This window comes from Elephantulus edwardii, unplaced genomic scaffold (genome assembly GCF_000299155.1).
Source record: "Elephantulus edwardii isolate Elephantulus edwardi_28Jun2011 unplaced genomic scaffold, EleEdw1.0 scaffold00169, whole genome shotgun sequence".
NCBI lineage: Eukaryota > Metazoa > Chordata > Mammalia > Macroscelidea > Macroscelididae > Elephantulus > Elephantulus edwardii.
In genome coordinates this window covers 7108955-7130595 of record NW_006399919.1, presented here as the reverse complement: position 1 = coordinate 7130595, position 21641 = coordinate 7108955, and the positions used below count along the sequence as shown (strand labels likewise).

Here is a 21641-nt window from a genome sequence, read left to right as displayed (position 1 = left end):
AACAAAGGAGAGGCTGGAGAACATTATGCTGAATGAAGTAACTCAGTTATCCAAGGTCAAATACTGCATAAGACATTTCAGTGAAACTTGGAGGATAAATAGGGGATTAGGGGGTGTGGGAGAATGGCAGCCTCGGAAGAATTGATGCAAGAATATGCCTATTACAATCAGCAAATAGGAACAACATATTTATAACTGTTCAGAATGGAAAATGGAAGGCGAGAAGGTGAAGGAGGAGGGGGAAAAGTAATTCTATAAAACATAATAATGTATGTGAATGAAGTGTAATGTTTATAAATGAGAATGAAAGCACAACATATGATTTTATGAAAAACAATTTAAAATTATGCATCATAAAAAAAATCTCAACATGTGGCCTTATGTAATTTTGTGGACAGTGAGAGTCATTCTGCTCACGAATACACAATACTGAATAAACCACTATTTCTGGGCCAAATACCAAAGAATTTAACAAAAAAGGGAATATAATGAATATCTTCCAAATATTTTTCTATTTAGAGCTAAGGATCTTTAAGCTTTGAAAACAATCAGGAAGTAATTAACTGGCAATAAAATGTTACATATCCTGATGATAGTTACATAGGACATTTATTGTGGTTGTTGTTCAAAGTTGATTCTGACTAATGGCAACACCATGCATAAAAGAACACAATACCTGTCAGTCTATGTCACTCCCATAGCTGGTTGTAGTCTGAATTCCTTAATCACAGGGTTTTCACTGGCTAAATTATTACTATCTGTTTAAAGTTATGTCTTTCTAAGAAGACAAGTATTTAGGACTAACCAACTGAAGCATAAACAAGTTGTTAGGTTGCCACCTAGTTTGACTTCAACTCGGAGACTCTAAATAACGGATGAGAGTCTTGCTCTATGGTGTACCATCGTCATCATCTCCTGATAAGCAATGTCCTGTGTCAATTCATTTCACTGAGTGTCTTTATCTGACTCTCCACCTTTCCCAGCATAGTATCTTTTACCAAGGTCTGGACCCTCCTGACCACATGTCCAAAGTATGTGAGACCAAGTTTCACTACCTTGCCTCTAAGGAGCACTCAGGTTTATAGTTTATACTCCAAGACAGGTTTGTTTTGGCAGCCCTAGGGATATTGAATACTCTTCTCCAACATGATGATTCAAGGAAGGCACAGGTTATTCTACTGTCATCCTTACTGTTCAAAGTGCAGATACACAGGCATAGGAAGTAACTGAAAATACTATGGCTTGATCAGGCATATTTTAGTTTTCAAACTAATATTGTTGTGCTCTTTAGCACTCTGGAGAAGTCCTTTACTGTAGACTTCCCTAGTACAACATGCCTCTGATATCTCGACTGCTTTGAGTGTTGGTTATGGACCCACGTAAAATGAATTCGCTGATGTCAACCTTTTCTTCATCTATCACGATACCTTCTATTCATCCTGTGATGAATTTTTGTTTTCTTGATGTTGAGCTATAATCCAAATTGTAGGCAGTAGTCTTTGATCCTCTGAGGCAAGTGTTTCAAGTCCTCTGTTCTTTCTGCAAAGAAACTGTCATCTGCACAATGCAGGCTGCTGGTAAGTCTTCCTTCAATTCTGATGCTACATTCTTCTTCTTGATATACTCCAGCTTTGTAAGTGATGTGCTCACCAGACTGTACAGGAATGGATAAAAGTTATAATCCTGATGCAAAACGGTTCCTGATTTTAAACCATGCAGTGTTCCCTGTTCTTTAAGGACAAGGTGGCTCAGCAGTGAGGGACTGCACCACCAATCTCAAGGTACGCAGTTTGAATTCACCAGCTACTTTACCAGAGAAATACAATCTTCTCCTGCGTGACATACTGCTGAAGGGTCAACTATGGATTGATTCAGAGGGAGTTGTGGTGGAGTATTTAGAGGAAATGGATTATTCAAAGGTAGTGCCCCTTTAGAAGTTCAGCTCTACTAGTAACTTGATGGGTGAGAGATGGGCAATCTCCTCATATGTGATCTTCAGCGTCTAAAATATGTGAGAGGGTCAGGTCTGAGTTGGTTCCAGCTTGACAGTACATAATAACACCATCATAACATACTGCTAATGAAACTATGTCAAAGCTCACGCTCCAAAAAGATTTTGAGTTTTATGAGGCCTTTCGACTTTATGGAGAGTATCAACAATCATGCACAATTACTTTTTAAAAAAGATTGCACAAAAAAACGATGGCTTCAATACTACTCATCCCGATGGACCTGTAACTACCACCTATACTGATACCTGTGTCTATATGGCGTTTTATGTAAATAACACACATGCCATACATTTGTACAACATACATCCTCTGCCTGTTATTTTATTTTTAAAATTTTTTTGTCTGTGTACCATCAAATCGGATCTGACTGGTACAGGAGGAGATTGTCCCTCCTTCTCCAGCAGAGCATCTGGTGGATTCGAACTTCTCCCCTCTCACTGCAGTGCAGCTTCTTGCCATTAGGCCACCAGAGCTCACCTGCCTGTTGTTTTAGTTAGTATGCTATACCAATATTTTTTAACATGCTGCTCTTCCCCCTGCCTCCATTCAACAGATGTAATGTTTGTCTTATAGACATATTAAGCAACAGAACCTCACCAAGGTACCCTCAAATTTCTAAAGCACTCTCTTTCCTGGGTCTGCAAACTGCTTTATACAAAGCAAAAAGAAACAACTTTTCCACTGTAGAAACAGCCCTTGACACAGGGCAGTCAGCTCAGAAATGGGTCTGTGGGCCAGTCTTGTGGGACGCAGTGACACACATTCTGATCTCACTGCTCATTTGGTTAACTTTCACACTCAGGCCATTTAAATCTCTTACCTGACTTTTGATGGACAGAGAACTAGAAAAGCAGGTCAACAAAGACACAAAAGATCTCAATAACAACCAACTTGATCTGACTGGTATATACAGCATGTTCCAACCAACAGAAACACAATAAATATTCTTTTCCAACACAGGTGTATCATTCTCCAAAACAGACTATATGTTAGGCACATTGAAACATAGTTAACATCTTACTTTAAAGTAAAAAAAAAAAAAAAATTAAAAAAAAAGAAAATTTAAAAATTCCTAGAAACAAAAAAGAATGAAAATATACCAAAATCATTGAGCAAAAGGAGTGCTTAAAGGTAAATGTAACAAAACAAAAAAAAAAAATCAAGATCATTATCTTAAACCAACGATTCCAAAAATTTAGAAAACAAAGCTAACAAAAACCATCTAGTCTCTAGAGGAAATGAAATACCTAAGAGAAGGAGTAAGCCTCCCATCTCAACACAATGAATTAACCTGGTCATGGCAACAATGGCACTGAACAAGGTGTAGACTGTGAGGATGGGGGGGTGGGGGAAATGTAAATCAATTATTCACAGGATTACTATGCATTGTAGTCAACTTAATGGCACCTAATAACATCAACAAATAGGAAGAAATAAGACAATGTACCACCAACAAAGAAGCTATGAGGCAGGTATGAGAGCTATAGAACAGAGGGGTTCTGCATTCCCCTCACTCTAACAAGACAGTCCATTTGGTACCTCGTGTATACCCACAATGACCTGCCACCTAGCTTCACATGGAGCCAGGACTTGCTATGGGGTAATGGCTCCTGATTCCTGCAAGGTTAGCCAGTACACAGCCTTCATTTTCAACACAAAGTACTTAGGTGCAGATCAGCTACAGGGAAATCCACTCATCTCAGGCCTGGCTGCAAACTTCCCCAGAGCAAACACAGTTTCAGTTGTTTTGTATTGTCCAGTTACAGGCAACTCATAGCAACCCTATGTACAACAGCTCTGAAGCCTGCTCTGTCCTGAGCCAGCCTCATCTACCCCCATGGCTCCACTTACTGTGTCAATTCAGCTCTTCCTCTTTTATGCTGTCCCTCCACCCTTCCAAGCATAATGTCCTTTTCCAAGAACTGGTCCTTCCTGGGCATGTGGCCAAAGTATGTTAGATGGAGCTTCAAAATCCTAGCCTCCAAGGAGAAACATGGTTCTACCTCCTCCAAGACTGACCTATTTGTTCTCTTGGTGATCCATGGTGCTCACCCAGCACTACAACTCAAAGGCATCAATTCTTCTGTCATTCTTAAGTCACTGTCCAGCTCTCTAATGCATAGCAAATAGTTGCTAAGACCATGGCCTGGATCAGGAGCATTTAGGCTCTAGACTGACATCACTGCTTCTCCATCACTCTGGAGATGTCTGTGACCACAGATTTTCCCACTGCAATTCGTCTTTTGATTTCTTGACTGCTGGTGGCAAGAGTGCTGACTGTGGAGCCAAGCAAGCTGTAACTATTAACAACCTCAATCTCCTCTCCATCTATCATGATGCTGCCAACTGAACCAATGGTGAGAATCTGTTTTCCTGATGTTGATTTACTAATAGTTATATTTATGCAAGATACTATTGAGGGAAACTATGTGAAGTGTATACAGAAATATTTACTATTATTTTTGCAGTTTTGTATCTCAAATGATTTGAAAAGAAAAATAGCAAAGTTAAAAAAATAAAATTTTTATTCAGTTTTTTTATATTACCTTCCAACTCAAATAGGTAAAAACTAATCAGATAATCATTCTGTAACTACACTGTTGTGTGTCAATAACATAATTTTTCTAGAACGACCCCACAATACATATTAAAACTGCCCCAGAGTCCTAGGCTGTCATCATTAAGTGACAGATCACCAAGTCTTTTCTGCTGAGTGGGTTTGAATTGCTAACCTTCAGTTAACAGCTGAACACTTAACCAGTGTGTCCCCAGGGCTCCTTTATATAGAGTCTAGGAGCAAATTATAAAATATACTTGAGATGGTTATAAAATTGTTTGGGTTCATACCTTCAGATTTCTTAAAATATAATTTTTAAAGGAACATTTAACAATATTCAACAAGTAACTCACTATAGTGAATTTTTAAAATTATGTAGTTCAAATGTACAACTACATAAAACCATGACACTCAAACATAGTAATGGGGGGAAAAGGTCATATACAAATTATGTAACAAAAAAGTAAAATCAACAATATTCTAAAACCTCAACTTTGTCCTCTGAGCTAACAAGTAGTGTTAGTATCAATAATAAACTGAAATTTTCTCATTAATACCCATGAAGTGTATGCTATAGGATGCATACATTTACTCTAGCTTGAAACCAAATACAGGTAACATTGACAACAAATACTGGAAGTGTTTTTGAACATAAAAATATGTGAGGTTACTAAAATAATAAAACTTTAAAAAATGCAATACTTTAAAAACTAGACATAGAATAATCACAGTAAAAAAAAAATTAACCAACTATGTTTTTGTTAAGGGCCACTGAGTGGAGCACAAATCATAGGGACCCTATGAACCGAAGATCTGAACCCTGTTTTTTAACAATAGTCATTTCTCTAAGTTTACAGTCTCCAGAGGCATGTTGTTTAGGAAGTGGATGCCACTCTTGCTTCCAACCTGTCTTAATCTGGAAGCCCACTAAACACTGTCCAACTATTAGGACATTTGACACAGCACCAAACAGTCCACACCCAAGCCTCAACCAAAAATAGAGCCAAACACATGAGCCTCCCTTCATTAGTGTGTGTTAGCTGACTGGATTTGGTGGATTTAGCTAACAGTGTGAGCTGTGGGCCAGAAGCTTCTGGGTTAGTCAATTAGGACCTGGTGGGCAGGCCTTTGTACTTAAAAAGTTATGTGGGGCCTGACTTAAGTCTTCAGTTTGGAGGCTCATGTGTGAGGTGGTTGGATTCTGGAAGGTGAGTTCTCTTACTCTGGTTGAAGGTTTGGGTGTGCACTGTTTGGTTGTTTTTTATTTCATTCACAATTATGTGTGAGATGATTGGATTTGCTGGAAGCCTCCTGCTTAGCAGTACAACTCCTAAGCTATACCACCAGAGTCCTTGGTGTAAAACTGTACACTTTAAACCCTGAGTTTTTGAGATAAAGACTCCCAAATGAGAGCCTATCCCCCAGAATCCTCAGGATAGATTTCTAAACCAATCTTCGTGTTTGAGAAAGCAATGCCAACAGTTTAATTTGCAAAGCCAGCCTTTAAGGAGGTATGTCAATCTAAAGTCACAGCTCTAAAATGCCTATAGAAAATGGCTAAAAATTGACTTCTTCATAGTTTAAATAACCTAGAGTTAACTATGGAAGTGAGAGTGTTCCTTTTTAATAAGCAATCTACAAGAAAACCACTGGGGGCTTCCCAAGAAAAGGCTGCATTGTTTTGAGTTCTTGATATCTAACATCCTTTAAGGTTTCAACAGATAACAAATAGGAATATGGAAAGCATTGATAGAACCTACAGGAAAAAGCAAAGGAAGGGTTCAAAGTAGCTTTAACTTTGGGACAGTAAAACCCAACAAAACACAACCACCCTCAATTTGCTTATTTTCATTTAAACAAGGAGAAAAGCAAGGCAACAAAATAAATCAATGTGAGAACAATTGGAAACTTACTAGTTGATGAAAATACTCTGCTAAAGGAAAATAATGGGGGTGGGGAGGGCTGGGAAGGAATGGCGAGATATTTCAGTCTTCTGATTAAGACAAATCCAGGGTCTTACAGCAGTTGTTAAAACCTAGTTGGCACTAGGTTTAAAAAGGTTGCTGCTTATACTGGGAACAATTCATAAGATTTCATAAATAAAAAGCTAAAATATGGTATTTTTCAATATTGCTAAATAAATTTGTTATATAAGTTGAAAACAGTAGATAAATATAAAGCATTAAAAAATTTCTCAAAAAGACTTAGTTGACAGTATTTTTTAAAAAAATTTATTGAAGATCAATATGGCAAAGTTACTTTTAACTTTGAACGTTTAACACCTAGAAATATGTTGTTTGCAGTGAAAAAAAATGAACAGTTCAACAACATATTATCAGCTAATAAACCCACCTTTGTCTCCTGAAAAATCATGTAATGCACGTTATTCGCATAAAAATGGTATTTACATTTTTACTTCACAAACAAGCTTTAACACTTCCTGTTCTACAACTATTTTAAATTTTAAATATTTTTGTTAAGGAACACATTATCAAAGATACTTTGTTAGAAGTGACACGCAAGCAAATCAAGCCCAAGAATGTTATTTCTAGACACTCTAGATGTCTTAATATAACACATACATGCATTTAGAAAGACTCTTCTCTAATTGAAAGAGATTATGAGTCCATGAACACTATTCTAAATAATGCCAGGGCACACAAATGTGTTACCAGGAAGAGAGTCAAAGAATCTAACAATGCTGTGTATAAATTTTAAAAAGACTTTGCTATCAACTTCTGGTAATTAAAGACAGAATGATGGAGTGCTAATACTCGGGGGTGAGGGGAATAAAAGGAAGGCAGGAATAGAACATATACTACTTAAAATGTATGTCTAGCAGAAAGATAAACCAAAGTATCTCAAGCCATAATAAACTTTTAAGACTATAATGGATTCTAAAAAGTTAAAAACAAAAACAGGTCTGTGAGAAAGCCAACTATTTTAGTTATTTAAAAACCAGAAAGGTATACCTCTAGTATGTAAACCTGAAGGATTGGTTGGTTTGGGATTTTTTTTTGCCAAGAATTTAAAAATAATTCCTTTAATACTTTAGCCTTGGTTCTGGCTCCAATTTCTTAATTGAAATTTTAATATTTTACTCTGAGTCATTAAGGTTTTTATAGCGGAATCCTATAAAATAGTACACAAATTAAAAAGAACTCATTTACTTAACAGAACAAATTTCTACATTAAAAGAAACATGGTTAAGTGGCTATCTCAGGTAATAAAATTCAATGGGATATATAAATCTCTAAGAACTATATTTAAAGCACATAAAATGAAGTAGAAAAGTACATATATATGCTATAAAACAAAGTCTATTTTTGGTTTATTTTACTGCTCTGTCACAGTGCTAGATACTATATGATTATTCTCCCCTGAAAGAACAAAGCTCATTTTAATGAGAAGCCAGCACAGTGCAAAGCAATTCATGCATACACTTTTGTTATGTATGCATTCCATATATAAGTATCATACCTATCCCAGAGCTTCTTTGATTCCTGAAAGGTGTTCAAATGGAAAGCTTGATAGAAAGCAGTTGAAGGATTCCTGTGAGATCCAAGAATCAAATGGAAATGAGGTTGAGAATGTATAATAAAAATCACAACTTAAAAGACAACAAGATGGAAGAAATTTAGGTTTCTAACACAGCATAACTATTAGAGAAATGCTTACGCTTGTTTAAGCACTCTGCAAGCAATTAAAAGGTGGGCAAAATCCAGAAGACAATGAATTCAGGTCACAATTCTAAAAGGAAGGGATGCTGTTATGTGCCTCTGAGTAGTTTGCGACTCATAGCAACCCTATGTACAACAGCCCTAAATCCTGCTCTATCCTGTGCCAATTCCACTGCCTGACACACCCATCCCAATTACTCCAGTCACTGAGGGATAATACAGGTTAAAAACAAAACACAAAACTAGCATCTAATTACATGTGCATGTGTATAAGTAAGTAAGTAATACATAGGAGTACGTCCAGTTCGGGTCCTAATTTACATTACTTAACAGATGCCTTTTAAAATCCCTGAATGTTTAGCAATGTTACCAAATTGGCACAACAGTCTTAATTAACTTCGCAATGTACAATTTAGACCTGTTACAAAAAGCGGGGTTTGTCTGGATTAGGACAAAAAGAGAAAGGCAATGCAATTGTTACGGCAGCTTTCTAACTATTTCTAGCATCCATTTCTACCATGGCATGCTTGGGGATACATTCCACAGGGCCACCAACACTGCCTAGGAAGATTCATGATGAACTTATGCACTCACCTGGGTAAGCTCCAAGGAGTAGGATTCACGTCACATTTCTAAAGTGGAACTAAACTTGACAAAACAGTCAATTGTCCCCCTCCCTTCAGCTAATTTCCACAGCACCCTCTCAACTTCCATGTTGTCCCTAGTCCAAAACTAGCTGAGTCCAAAGAGACTCATCACTGATCCTCCACTGGATGATCAAGGCTGTCAACACTCATTTTTCTTCCTGGGATTCAAACAAGTAGAGGGCAGCCGTTGTGTTCATCATCTCCACCACGCTCAAGCTGACTGTAACAGTCACTGTGTCAATTCTTGATCTCTGACCTTCCAGCTTTCCTAGCAGGATGGCTTTTTCCAAAGACGGCCTTCCTGATAACATGCACAAAGTATGTGAGATCAGGTTTCACCATCCTTACCTTTAAGGAGTATCCTGTTTACGTTTCCTCCAAGACTTGTTTTCTGTGGGATATTTAGTATTCTTCTCCAATACGACAATTCAAAGATATTTTTTTTCTGTCATCTTTACTTACTGTCCAACTTTCAGATGCAATATGGCTTGGATCAGGAAGCTCTCATAACCTAAGTGGCAAGAAGCTGCACTGCAATCCAGAAGACAGACGACAAGTAGCTCCATGGGAGAAGGACTGGAAATTTCCCCCAGTGTTCTGAAAACCTGCTGGAGGGTCTGCTATAGGGCAGTTCCAACTTGATGGAACACAACAGCAACAACAACATGGCTTGGATCAAGTACACCTCAGTTTTCAAACACTGTTTTTTTGTCGTTAGCATTTTAGAGAGGTCCTCAATGTAACATGTCTTCTGATTTCTGGACTGCTGTTACCACTGGTGTTGGTTGTGAAGCCAAGTAATATGACATCACTAACAACTTTATTCTTTTCTCTAACATGGTGTCTTCTATTCAACCAGTGGTGAAAATTTTTGTTTTCTTGATGTTGATGTACATAATCCATATTGAAGGTTGTAGCACCAAGTGTTAAGTCTTTTTCACTTCTGCAATCAAGACAGCAACATTTACATAATACACTTTGTTGATGAATCTTCCTCCAAGCTTTATGCCATGTTCTTCATATAGTCCTGCTTCTCAAATGATTTGTTCAGGATGCAGACTGAATAGTTAGTTACAAAGAATATAACCTGATGATGCACACCTTTCCTGATTTTAAGTCATGCAGTATTTCCTTGTTCTGTAGGACAACAGCGTACTGGTCTATTTACAGGTTTTACAAGAATACAATTAAGTGTTCTGGGATTCTCACTTTTCCAAGGATATCTATAATTTATTATGATCCATATAGTCAAACTCTTTTACAGTCAATAAAATATAAATAAACATACATGATATCCCTGTCTCTTCTGAATACAATTTGATTTCTGGCAATTCTCTGCTCCAACCATTTAAAAAATAATTTGTAAAAGATTTTACTTGTAGGTTATAGTAATGATACTGTTTGGTAATTTCCCCACACTCTACAGGATGACTTCTTTTGGGAATGTTTTTATCTGTGAAATAGTGATGTCACCATCTACTGTGCTGCATGCAAAGTTCTGGCATATATTCAATGTTCAGTAAATGTTAGGGGATTCAGTGATGTTCAGAATCATTGTATCTAATGAGGCAGTGCACTCCATGAAATATTTACAGCCTCACAAACCAGTGGAGGGTTGCCAGGAGTTGGAAGTGACAGGCCAGGATGGATTTTACAGTTTGGTTTATTAAATGTCTTAAGACAATCTCTGTACCATTATTAGCATAATACACAATTTCCAAGGCCTTCTGGGAAAGCAATCAAGTAAGCAATCATTAAGTAAAATAAATCTTCACTCAATCCATGGACTTGAAAACTCAGAATAAGAGTCATTAAATTGTTATCTACTTGGTTTTAAAATTTTTTTAGGGCTCCTTTTTAATTTTAATCAGTAATATACCTCTAAGTAGACTTCATCTTACTTGGATCTTCAATTAACACCCTTGGTATCAGCAGTCAGAAAATCAGGAGACATATTGCTTTGGGAAAAATATACAGTTAGGGATCTCTCCAAATTACTAAGGAGTAATGCTGTCAATTTGAGGACTAATGTGCACCTGATTCAGGCCCTAGTCTTTCTGATCACTTGTTTGCATCTAAGAGCTGCAAATCCAGAAGAACTGATGCTTTTGAGCTGTGGTGTTTGAGAAGAGCAGCTTATGAACTGCCAAAAGAACAAATAACATCTTGGATAGGGTGCAGCCAGATCACTTTTTGGAGGCAAGGATGATGAGGATTCACCTCACCTACTTTGGGCATGTTGCTACAAGGGGCTATTCTTTGGAGAGGGACATGATGCTCAGAAGGATGGAGGGATGGGAAAGGAGAGGAAGATCTTCAACCAGGTGGAATGACACAGTGACTGCTGCAATGGGCTCTAGTGTGTCTGACAGTGCGAAGATAGCAGAGGATAGGGTGGGATTCAGATCCACTGTTCATAGGGTTGCTATCAGTCATACGTGACTTGATGGCACCTAACAATGTACCTCTTGGGATGATCCAAAACTGGTTAAGGCTGAGATAGGCATTAGATCTGAAGCAACTGGTTGAACAATTCAGAGTCTTTAAGGACTGTCTTACTCCCCCTCACCCCAAATTAAGGCAATAAAAGACAATGATTTTACCTGCAAATATCTGGAAAGACTTAGAGGGCTGCCAACTATAGATGATTTAACAGCTAGCATCCTTTCAAGTTATAGGTTAGACGTACTTTTCCACTTTATATAGAAAACCATAAGCCAAATAAAATGAAAACCAACTGAACATTTTGCAGGTTTAAAAAAACAAAAACAAATGATCATATGGGAACCAAATAGACGCGAGAGGTCTATTTGGAGACTTCTGGTTTAACATAAACTTGAATGACTCAGAGAGAAAGGTAATAACAAAAGATTAACAAAGATTAAACATGGAAGTTATTTTTCAAGTTTAGAATTAAAGAATTACATTAAATTAGGATTATCAACAACTTATGGATAAGAATGACATACTTTAAAAGGACTTTAAATTCTCAGACTTAGAAAAACTAAACCGAATCAAGCCATGTCATTTACTCTGAATCAAATTCATATTTCAAATAAATTGGTCTTAAATGACATTACAAGGCGAGCTCTGGTGGCCTAGTTGCAAGAAACTGCACTGCAATCCCAGAAGTGTGCGGTTCAAATCCACCAGATGCTCAGCTGAAGAAGGAGTGACAATCTCCTCCTGCACTACCAGTCAGATCCAATTTGACGGTACACACATAAAAAAGAATAAAAATGAAAAATAGAGGGGGGGGGAACCCCACCTTAAAAAGATGACATTACATGACTTAAGCTATGAAATTTCAGCATTTTTGCAGTGTAAAACCTACTAGTAAAAATTTATTATAAGTCCTAACAAGTTTGGGTGTGGGATGGGGTAAGAAAAATCTATAAGGAATAGCAAATTGGGAGCATTAAAAAAAAAACCCAAAAAACACTGAGTTTTCCTATACAGGAACCTAGAGTTTTAAAAACATAATCAGAAAAATACTTAGGCTGGTAAACGCTGGCAGTAAATGAACACATTTTCTATATACATATAAACTGAGGAGGGGGGAAAAAGCACCCTAGAATTCAGTTAAACAAACTGTATTATTTAAGATTTTAAATAATCTCAAATATTTAGCCTAAAAATAGTTTCTAAAAATAATCTTTCTAGTCTTATTAAAAATGGGTAATTTTTGGTTTCTGAAATACTTCAAAGAAATGTTACGCATAAATAAGAGATTTTCAACAAATAACAATTCTGATGGGTAAAGAAGAAAAGGTCATTTATAATTTTGAAGAAGCTCAATTTCCTGGCACAAATTTCTTTCATCCAAGAGATAAAATTAGAAATCCATTTTCCACCAATATATTTTATATAATTATAAACTACCAATCTAAATAGAGAAAGCTAGTAAAAGACTTCTTATTCTTAGGAAAACTAAACTAGTTTACTCAAAATTTCTATTGGCCTCTTAAAGGAACTACAAATTTCCTATCAGTACCTATTTGTCAAAACTCGTGAACTCTGATGGTGAAGTTCATAGAGGTCTGCAGCGAAATCCAAGGTGGTGCTTCTGTGGAAGTTCAAATCCACTTCAAGGCAGAAAAGAGGGCAATCTCTTCTCATGCAATTTATATGGTCAGTTATGAGTCAGATCTGACTCATGGCAGTGAGTTTGAGGTTTCTGAAATAACAAAATATATTGCTCTCTTGGTGAGTGGAGGGAGTAAAGTAAATGGGAAAGATTTGGTGGGGACCTGAAAAGACCAAGTAATGGTGGGCATAGTACATTGGTGATTAATTTTATAAAATGTAATGTATAGGAATAATGGTATGAAACATAATGTTGATGAATAAAAGTGTGTGTGGGGAATCTAAACAAAAAAAACCAAACAAACCCAAAAAACCAAACAAAAAACTCTTCTTAACTTCATACTACATATTCTATCATATAAATTTCCAAGTATCTAAAAATTTTTAAATATACATAAAAGAAAGTAACTCAAAGCATGTGATTTTCTACACCCAGGATACTACTATCTTTAGATGAAAATATAGGAGGTAAAGAATACACAAACTCATGCTTGCCCAAAATTTAAGCTACACAAATTTTAGATGTCTACTAGATAAAAAACAGAAGCCTTAATTCAGTGAACATCATCTTTTAGCTACATCAAAACAAAACTTCTCCAAATAAGATAATCAGAATTAAAATAAGCAGAGAATTTGCAAGGGCTACTACCCCTTTCCAAAAAGCTTATCTGAAGATTTAAAGAAATCCTTTAAGGCAAATAGTTACAATAGATCAGTGGCTACCATGGCTTTTCCTTCCTCCCATTTTCTAACTTGTCAAACAATGAAATAAAACTTCTAACTCTGGGAATTTCCAAGAGCACTGGCTTCAGATACAGAAGGCCAGGGTTTGAATCTAGACGTTACCACTTAATAGCTGTGTGACTCCAGTTCTCAGAAGTTTATATTTCCTTAATCCATAGAAAACAGGAGGAAAATATTTTCCTTACACAATGTTGAAGAGATCAAAAGAGATTATATACACAAAGCCTGACACAATTAAGTCTGGTTTGTATGTTTAATATAAGATTACTGTTTCCAAATTACACTGTGTATCAGTTTTAGGTTGAGTATCTTGGAAAAGTTCTAAATTTCTCCACATTATGAAAGTAATAATACTGAGGAAAACACAATACTTAGGTACTGTGTTATGTTACATGTGTGTGTTCTACTCGTCTTGTTGGAGCTGACCCTCCAGTGCATTTTCAAAGGCAGTTAAAACGCACAGGAGCAGATTGCTCAACCTTCTGAGAAGCAGCTGGTGGATTTGAACCATGTGCCTTTGGGACTGCAGTAGTTTCTCACCAGTTGGTTACCAGAGCTCCCAAAGTTAGGCATACCAAACTATTTAATATATGCCATTGGATAGTAATCCTGAATTTTGGGACTTTTCCTTTTATAATTCATATACATATACAATGTTATCACAAATTTTTATTAAAATTATAATCATCACATTAACAATTTACAAAAAAGTAGAAATAAGTGATTTTATGGAGAACTGACACCTTTGAGCTGTGGTGTTGGAGAAGAGTATTGAATATACCATGGACTGCTACGAGAACAAACAGGTTTGTCCTAGAGAGGGTGAAGCCAGGCTGCTCCTTGGAGGCAAGGATTCTGAAACTTCATCTGACATACCTTGGACGTACTGCAAGGAGGGACCAGTCCTTAAGAGAGGGACATCATGCTTGGGAGAGTGGAGGGACAGCGCAGGAGAGGAAGACCCTCAATGAGGTGGATGGATTCAGTGAATGGAGGAGTACTGGGGGAAGGTGTGTCAGAGACAGTAAGGTTGGCACAGGATAGGGCAGGGTTTAGGGCTGTTGTACATAGAGGATTGCTATGAATCCAAGGCAACTTGACAGCACATAACAACAATAACATGCCTACTTCTCAACTATCTCACTATGTGACATCTTGCATGTAAAAACAGAAAATCTACTGATTATAGTGTACATTAAATGATGCATATCTAGCAGTAATGAAGGCAGATGTGTTTTAAGGGAAGAGTAACTCTGGATATATGCAAAGGTTATGTGTCAATTTGGTTTGGCCATGAATTCTCAGTGGCTTTGGCAGATAACAACAACAACAACAATAATAATTAGTAGTAGTAACCCAGTTTTCAAATAACACCAATTTTTGCATGAAGACCTAGTCTTTGGGATCTAACCATGCTGGTAAGGATGGCTCTACTTCTTGAATGATTAAAAAAACTCCAAGAAACAAGTTTTTAGCAATCAAACCTTCCAGTCTTCCACAGTCACAGAAGCTGTCTTTCCATCAGCTTGAAAAACTATCCCCTTCTTACCACTAACACGTTAAGACTCAACTTCAAACTTAGTGAGCCTTAGAAGAAAAGAATGCCTAGGTAACAAAGAGTTGTTTCTCTAGGCAGAAATTTGTGACAGGAGGGCAGAGGTGTCAATGAAGCTTTTAAAATTTATTCTGTATATTCTGAATTTTGAACTGTATAAATATAGTATCTACACAAAAGAAAGATGGGCAATCTCCTCCAGAGCAATTTCATAGCCTCTGAAAACCCAATGGAGACTGCTTATCTTTCTCCTGTGGAGCAGCAGGTAGGTTCAAACCATCTGCCTTTGGATTGACAGTGCAACTCCCTACCCATTAGGCCACTAGAACTCAGTATTTCCAAATGTCTTTTTTGCCATATAATGTTTTGGGTGGTAAGAAAAGTGGCTAGACAAGAGGAAGGTTTAAGTCAGGCACCCTCTCCTGAAGCATATTCTAAATGTATTGACTCAAATACACAGAGATAAAAGGAAATCCTGTAATCCGATCAACTCTCAAAAAAACACAATTTGCTGTTCTTACAAAATCATGCCTCTTCTGACCTCATTCAACATCTCTTTTTCTCACACAACATTTATAGCATGCAATTTACAGGTTATCATATAACATATGCCCCTCATATAAAAACAGATCTTAAAACTAGTAATTGGAAGAGTAATTTGAATCTTAAAATATTAAGATTTAAAAAAAGATACTAAGATTCAGTGATAAATGTCTTACACTATAGACTGCTCACAAATTATTTCCCAACTTTATTTAATCCTCTCAAACTCTGCAAGGAAGGCACTATCCGCATTTTCCTAGAGTGGAATCCAAAGAGGGTTAAGCAACTATCCCAAGATTTCATGTCTCTATATGTAGTCAAACAGATGAATTCTAGTCCAAGCATGTCTGACCCCATTAACTATCACTCACATGATATGCCAATAAAAATTTAAGCACAATTGATTTTGTGCTCAAAAAGCACCCTCTCCCTTTGTTTTGCTAAAGTTTAAGTAGCCCTTATTTAAAAGCAAGGATTTGTTTGGGTTTAACAAACAAAACACTTTGGCACAAACTAGATTCCACTAGAACCCTCTAACTCTTTGAGAGTCATTTACTCTTAGGTTAAACGAACTGTAAAAATCAAGAGACATTACCTTAAACATTAAGGAGTTACGCTGCCAATCCAAAGACGAGCAGTTCAAATCTATGAGCCGATTCATAAAAGAATCTGCTCCTGAAAACCTGCCAGAGGGTTAACTACATCACCACTACTATGATGCATATAAATAAGCCTTTTACTAACAGCATAATGTTCTGCATGGACATTAATAAAACTTCTATCTCATTAATCTACGTAATTTTCACTTAACCAGCATTGTGGGTGTTGGCTTTTTAAGTCTGACTTGAGACTTCAAATCTGAAAGGTAGACAAGTAATCTGTAGTAACATAGCTGAGAATTATACATTTACAGAAGACAAAAGTGCCAATCATTTTAACTTCAACACTACCAAATTCGATGTATATACATTAATATGTACTATAAGAAGTCATAGAATGATACAAATTCATCACTGTTCTAAATTTTTATGATGAATTCAAGTTTCATCCTAAATAATGTCAGATTAAGAAAGTATCAAATACTGAATTTTAGTATATTCAAGAGTTGTTACAGGAAAGACTTAAAATTATTATCCAGGCATATAGATAAACTTTGTGGATGCAGTAATCAGTACTATACAAGCCCCAAATCACAAGTCCACTAGTTTAATATAAAGAAAAATGATACACTTTAAAACATTTACTCACTAAAGTGGAGTTCTGGTGGGAGAGTAGGTTATATGTTGGGCTACTAACCCAAAAGTTAGCAGTTTTAATACACCAGTTGCTTTGCAAGAGAAAGGCAGTTAGAGTCCATTAATGTTAAAAGCCTCAGAAAACTGGTCAAGAGCCAGAGACAGACTTGATGGGTTGGGTTTGGTATGTGAATTCAAGGAATTTCATTATGTATGTCCCTGTTGCTGTTATGTGCCCTCAACTCATAGTTGACCCTCCAACAGGTTTTCAGAGGCGGTAAATCGGTAAATCGCACAGGAGGAGAATGTCTATATTTCTCCCCCAGAGCAGCTGATGGATTTGAACTGCAGGCCTCTGGGTTGCCAGTGGAACTACTTTACCCACAAGGTCACCAGTGCTTCCTTTATTCCCCTTAAACAAATCAACTACTAGAATCTCCTAGGGAGCTCTAGTGGCCTAGTGGGTAAGGAGTTGTGCTGCCAACCCAAAGGCACATGGTTTGGGAAAAAGATGGACAACCTCCTCCCATGGTGATTTACAGTCACTGAAAACCTGTTAGAGGGTCAGCTCCGAGTACTGACTCAATGGCACATCACAACACCACCACAAACAACTTGTTTTCTCCACTAGGGTCCAGGAAAGTCAAGATCCTCTTATACAGCCCTATTAACCACTAGTCTATTAGGAATGAGATCACTGTGGTTTCCTTACCACTTGAGACCATATCACCACCACTTTCCAGTCTCTTCTGAAGCAGAGAAAGACTAAAGGCCACTGCAAATTACTAAAAGTGCTGGTTCATATATCCTGGAACATGTTTTATTCTCTCCAAATGAATGCGCTATCAGAATTCTGTTAATAACAGTACACTCTCAAAGGCTTAGATAGGCACAAGATGGTGTGGGTAATACCGGAATTATAAGATTAAAAATCACCTCTATGATACAACATGGAAATAGAGGTTCCCTAGAAATGGATTCACATAAGGAACTTCCATTTCTACAGACTGGATGCAGTAAGATTTTCATTCAACTAAGCTCTAAATCCTTGAGGTTTAAAACAACAAAATTTAAAGAGTTACTGTATGAAATATTCCTGTCTTCTGGCACACAGCTGCACAATCCTTCCATTTAAACTTCCAAGTTATAATGAAAACAAAACCAAGTATGCACAGGATCCTATTTACACTTCCATACATACATATGTACACTGTACAAACTAAACCTGTAACATACCAGAATACACCACTTAACATCTCCAATTTATAATACTAATATCAGTGGTCATCAACTACACACATAAAACCATTAACAAGACAGAAAGATATGTGCCTGTAAGGGATCCTTACAATTAGGTTTTCAAAAGACTTTTGGCTGCAGTTGACAGTTCACAATTGCAGCCATTCATTAGAGTTCCTGGAATGCAGGCTACAGAATTCACACTGCCCAGCTATCTATGGAAAAAGATCTGTGGACTGTTCCTTTTCCAAAACAGTTGGTAATATTTTATTGCACCCCTCTCCCATTTACAGAAAAGGAGTGTGTTAAGTGTGTAGATAACTTTTGTAATGTTCCAAAGGTGACTATTTCTTGAGGAACTGCATTTTTGACCATCATTATTTAACACAGTCCACACAAAATTAATTTGAAGAGTATTAATGATTGATAATTATGCCTTTCTATTTAGAATGACAAACATTACAGTCATTAACAAGATAGAACTAAAAACAATTTCAAGATATTTTCTTAACTTTTACATCTTACAACCATTATCCCTTTAAAAGGTTTACTATATTAAGATCTAGAAATGAAAGGCTGAGTTCTTATAACAAAAATGGCTTGAAAAAATGTGCCCATAAATAGCCTTGCATCAAGTAAAGCAAATCCACAGTTTTCTATATCAACTTGAACACTTCACTGTTATTTTCCTTCCTTTCTTTTCAAATAAATGTGCCTTCTCACTAACATCTTAAATTTTTTTTAAAAGCAAACACTCTTATCCCTGAGGATCTGAAACTTGTTAACTGACATAACAAAATCAATGCCATAATTACTCAAGACCTCTCAATTTATTTAAATGATGCAAAATAGCACTATGTAGATTTTAATTTGGAAAAGCAAGCTCAAATCATCACATCAAAATTTTAAATAATAGCATCCCCTCAAAAGTACATACCTCTGTAATGAAATATCAGGAACTGCTATTTAATTATAAAACACAAAAGGCTAAAATGTTTTTTTTGTTTTATAAAGGCTTTCTTTCTTTTTTTTTATAAAGGCTTTCTAATGGGGGATGGAGAGGAGGGAACCTACTATTTCTACTTAATGGATTTATTCCTTCACCAGGTGTGTTGGTCCAATGACAAAACAGTCAAATGTGTAAGATTACATCTGAAGAACTAGCCAATTTAAAAAGCCAGCAAAGACAGTGACAAAATGAAAACACATAATATGCAATGCAGGTTTAAAAGACCTAGTGGAACATTCAAGAACTGCACACACAAACTGCAAATACTACAAACAACTGTATTTAAAATGAGACTCTTAATATTAGCTCTTTTTAATAAAGTTATTTTTACGGTCATATTCTAAAGAATACATCCTCAAAGTTTCCATATGTCAACAGTTCTTTCTGCTTTGCATGATATCATCATACAAAATTCTAGGGAATGTAAGTACATATGATGTAACAGAGAGGTATGAAGAAGAAAAATGCCTTCTGTCAAAGGCAGGTTACTACAATAAGGATGCAGGAAGAGTTTAGGAAACCACCTATGGTTTCCTGATGAGAGATGGATGGGGGCAGTGCACAGGGAGTAGAAGGTAAACTGTTATTTACTATACTATGAGGAAAAATTGTCTTCTAGCAGCTAAAAAAGGGAAGATGCCTCTTGACTACTACTAAAGGTGATAAAGGAACCTAAATTTACATTTTGGGGTGTACAGAATCAACTATACGAGGGTTTTTTTCCCCCTGAGCAGTTTGGAGAATAAGTTTATTTGCTAGTAAACCATAAAACTTCTCCTGACTAGCTGGCTGAGTGCACTTAATAGTTCTCAAAACGGCAGAAAGCTCCCACCACCAAATCACTTATGTTTAAAAAAAAAAAAAAAAAAGGGAAATTTAAGCATCTAACAAAAATTCAAGGTTAATCAGAAACTGAAAGTAAAGCATGTGAAGAAGGAACTCACAAGGAGCACAAAAAAGGCCTTAATAAATTTCACTGTTTTTGAGTAACACTTACTCCAGAAACTTGTAAAAAAACTTTTGACCTTTTACTACATCTAAAATAATCTCAAAACCAAAAACCTCAGCAAATGTCTAGAAAGTTTCTGAAATTTTCTTTGCCAACTTTAAATCTTTTGTAACAACTCTTTTAAAAACCAACAGTTCAAGTGCTATCTCCTCAAAAGGATCTAAAAGCCTCATTAAATCATGACCAGTTATCAAACTGGTGTGCCAATACACTGATTTCCACTTAAACCACACACAGCACCCCTTAAGTAGAGGGAGCCCATTGTGGGTTCTTTAAATTTCTGCCACTTAAAAGGATTAAAGCTTTTATTATTAAGAGTTTACTGTATACAGCTCTTTCCTACAACCAAGAATATATTATTTCTTAAAGGAAACCACACACACACACACACACAAACCAATCAGTGTCTGAAGTCCCTCAGTAAGTCTTTTGAGGTCTAGTCTCTCCTTATTAAAAGGCATTTTGTCATTATCTAGCCAACTTTTTAAAAAAAAAACAAACAAAAAACAAACCAAAAAAAACACCAACAAACCCAACACTAGAATTTCTTCTGGCTTCCTAGCTAAGTTGATTTTCATGTATCAGCTTCGAAACTCACACTGGCAAAAAATGCCATCATAGTGCTGTACTAGGATGAAAATCTAAGAAAGGGACGGCCCCAGGAGGGAGCTTGACTTCTGACCCCTCCCTCAAAAGGAAGGCCTGGGCTAAAAGGCACCTTTGGACTGTGCACTATTGCTTCCCGAGTCATTTCAGTGCTTTCCAGCAAACAGACAGGAGACGATGCTCTCTCCCTACCCATCTCTGCACTGGCCCATCTCGAGTTCCTCTCTTGTTTCCAGGCGTTGGTAAATTTCATTAAATAATGAGTGCTAAAACAAAAACCACACACACACACACACACCCAAGCACGCGTGTCCCCAGGCTCCATCCTAAGCCCAGCTTAGGTTGTGGCCAAGCCTTCGCAGCAGGGCCCGGGGAGGTCGCCCTACCTGTCTTCATCACCATCCACCGGGATGGCGATGCTGAACACGGAGGTGGCCAGGCTGTTGATGGGCGTTAACTGGAGGGGGTGGGCCAGGGCGTCGGCCACCGGCGGCTTCGCCACGGGCTTGGGGTCGGCACCCAGAGAGAGTGGCGCTTGAGGTAGGGCTTCCGATTTTCTTCTCGCGTCGTCCGCCGGCTGCGGCTGAGTCTGCAACTGGCTGAGGTCGGGCGGCGGCAGGCTGGCCGCGGGCAGGCTGGCCGGAGCGCCCTGTGGGCCGAGCGTCGGGGGCGCGTTTGGCAGGGTCACAGCGGAGGCGCTGGGCACGCTGGGCACGCCG

General features: G+C 37.3%; 1 protein-coding gene across 1 annotated transcript in view; it reads right to left on the bottom strand.

Annotated features, from left to right (window-relative positions):
- The window catches only part of TSC22D2 (TSC22 domain family, member 2), a 55551-nt gene that overhangs the window by 23981 nt on the left and 9929 nt on the right, over positions 1-21641 (bottom strand). Inside the window, exons 2-3 of the mRNA XM_006895576.1 lie at positions 21309-21571; positions 8050-8121 (exon numbers count right to left, since the gene is read on the bottom strand). Of these exons, the coding sequence (XP_006895638.1) occupies positions 8050-8121; positions 21309-21571 (335 nt within the window). The remainder of the gene's footprint in view (positions 1-8049; positions 8122-21308; positions 21572-21641) is intronic.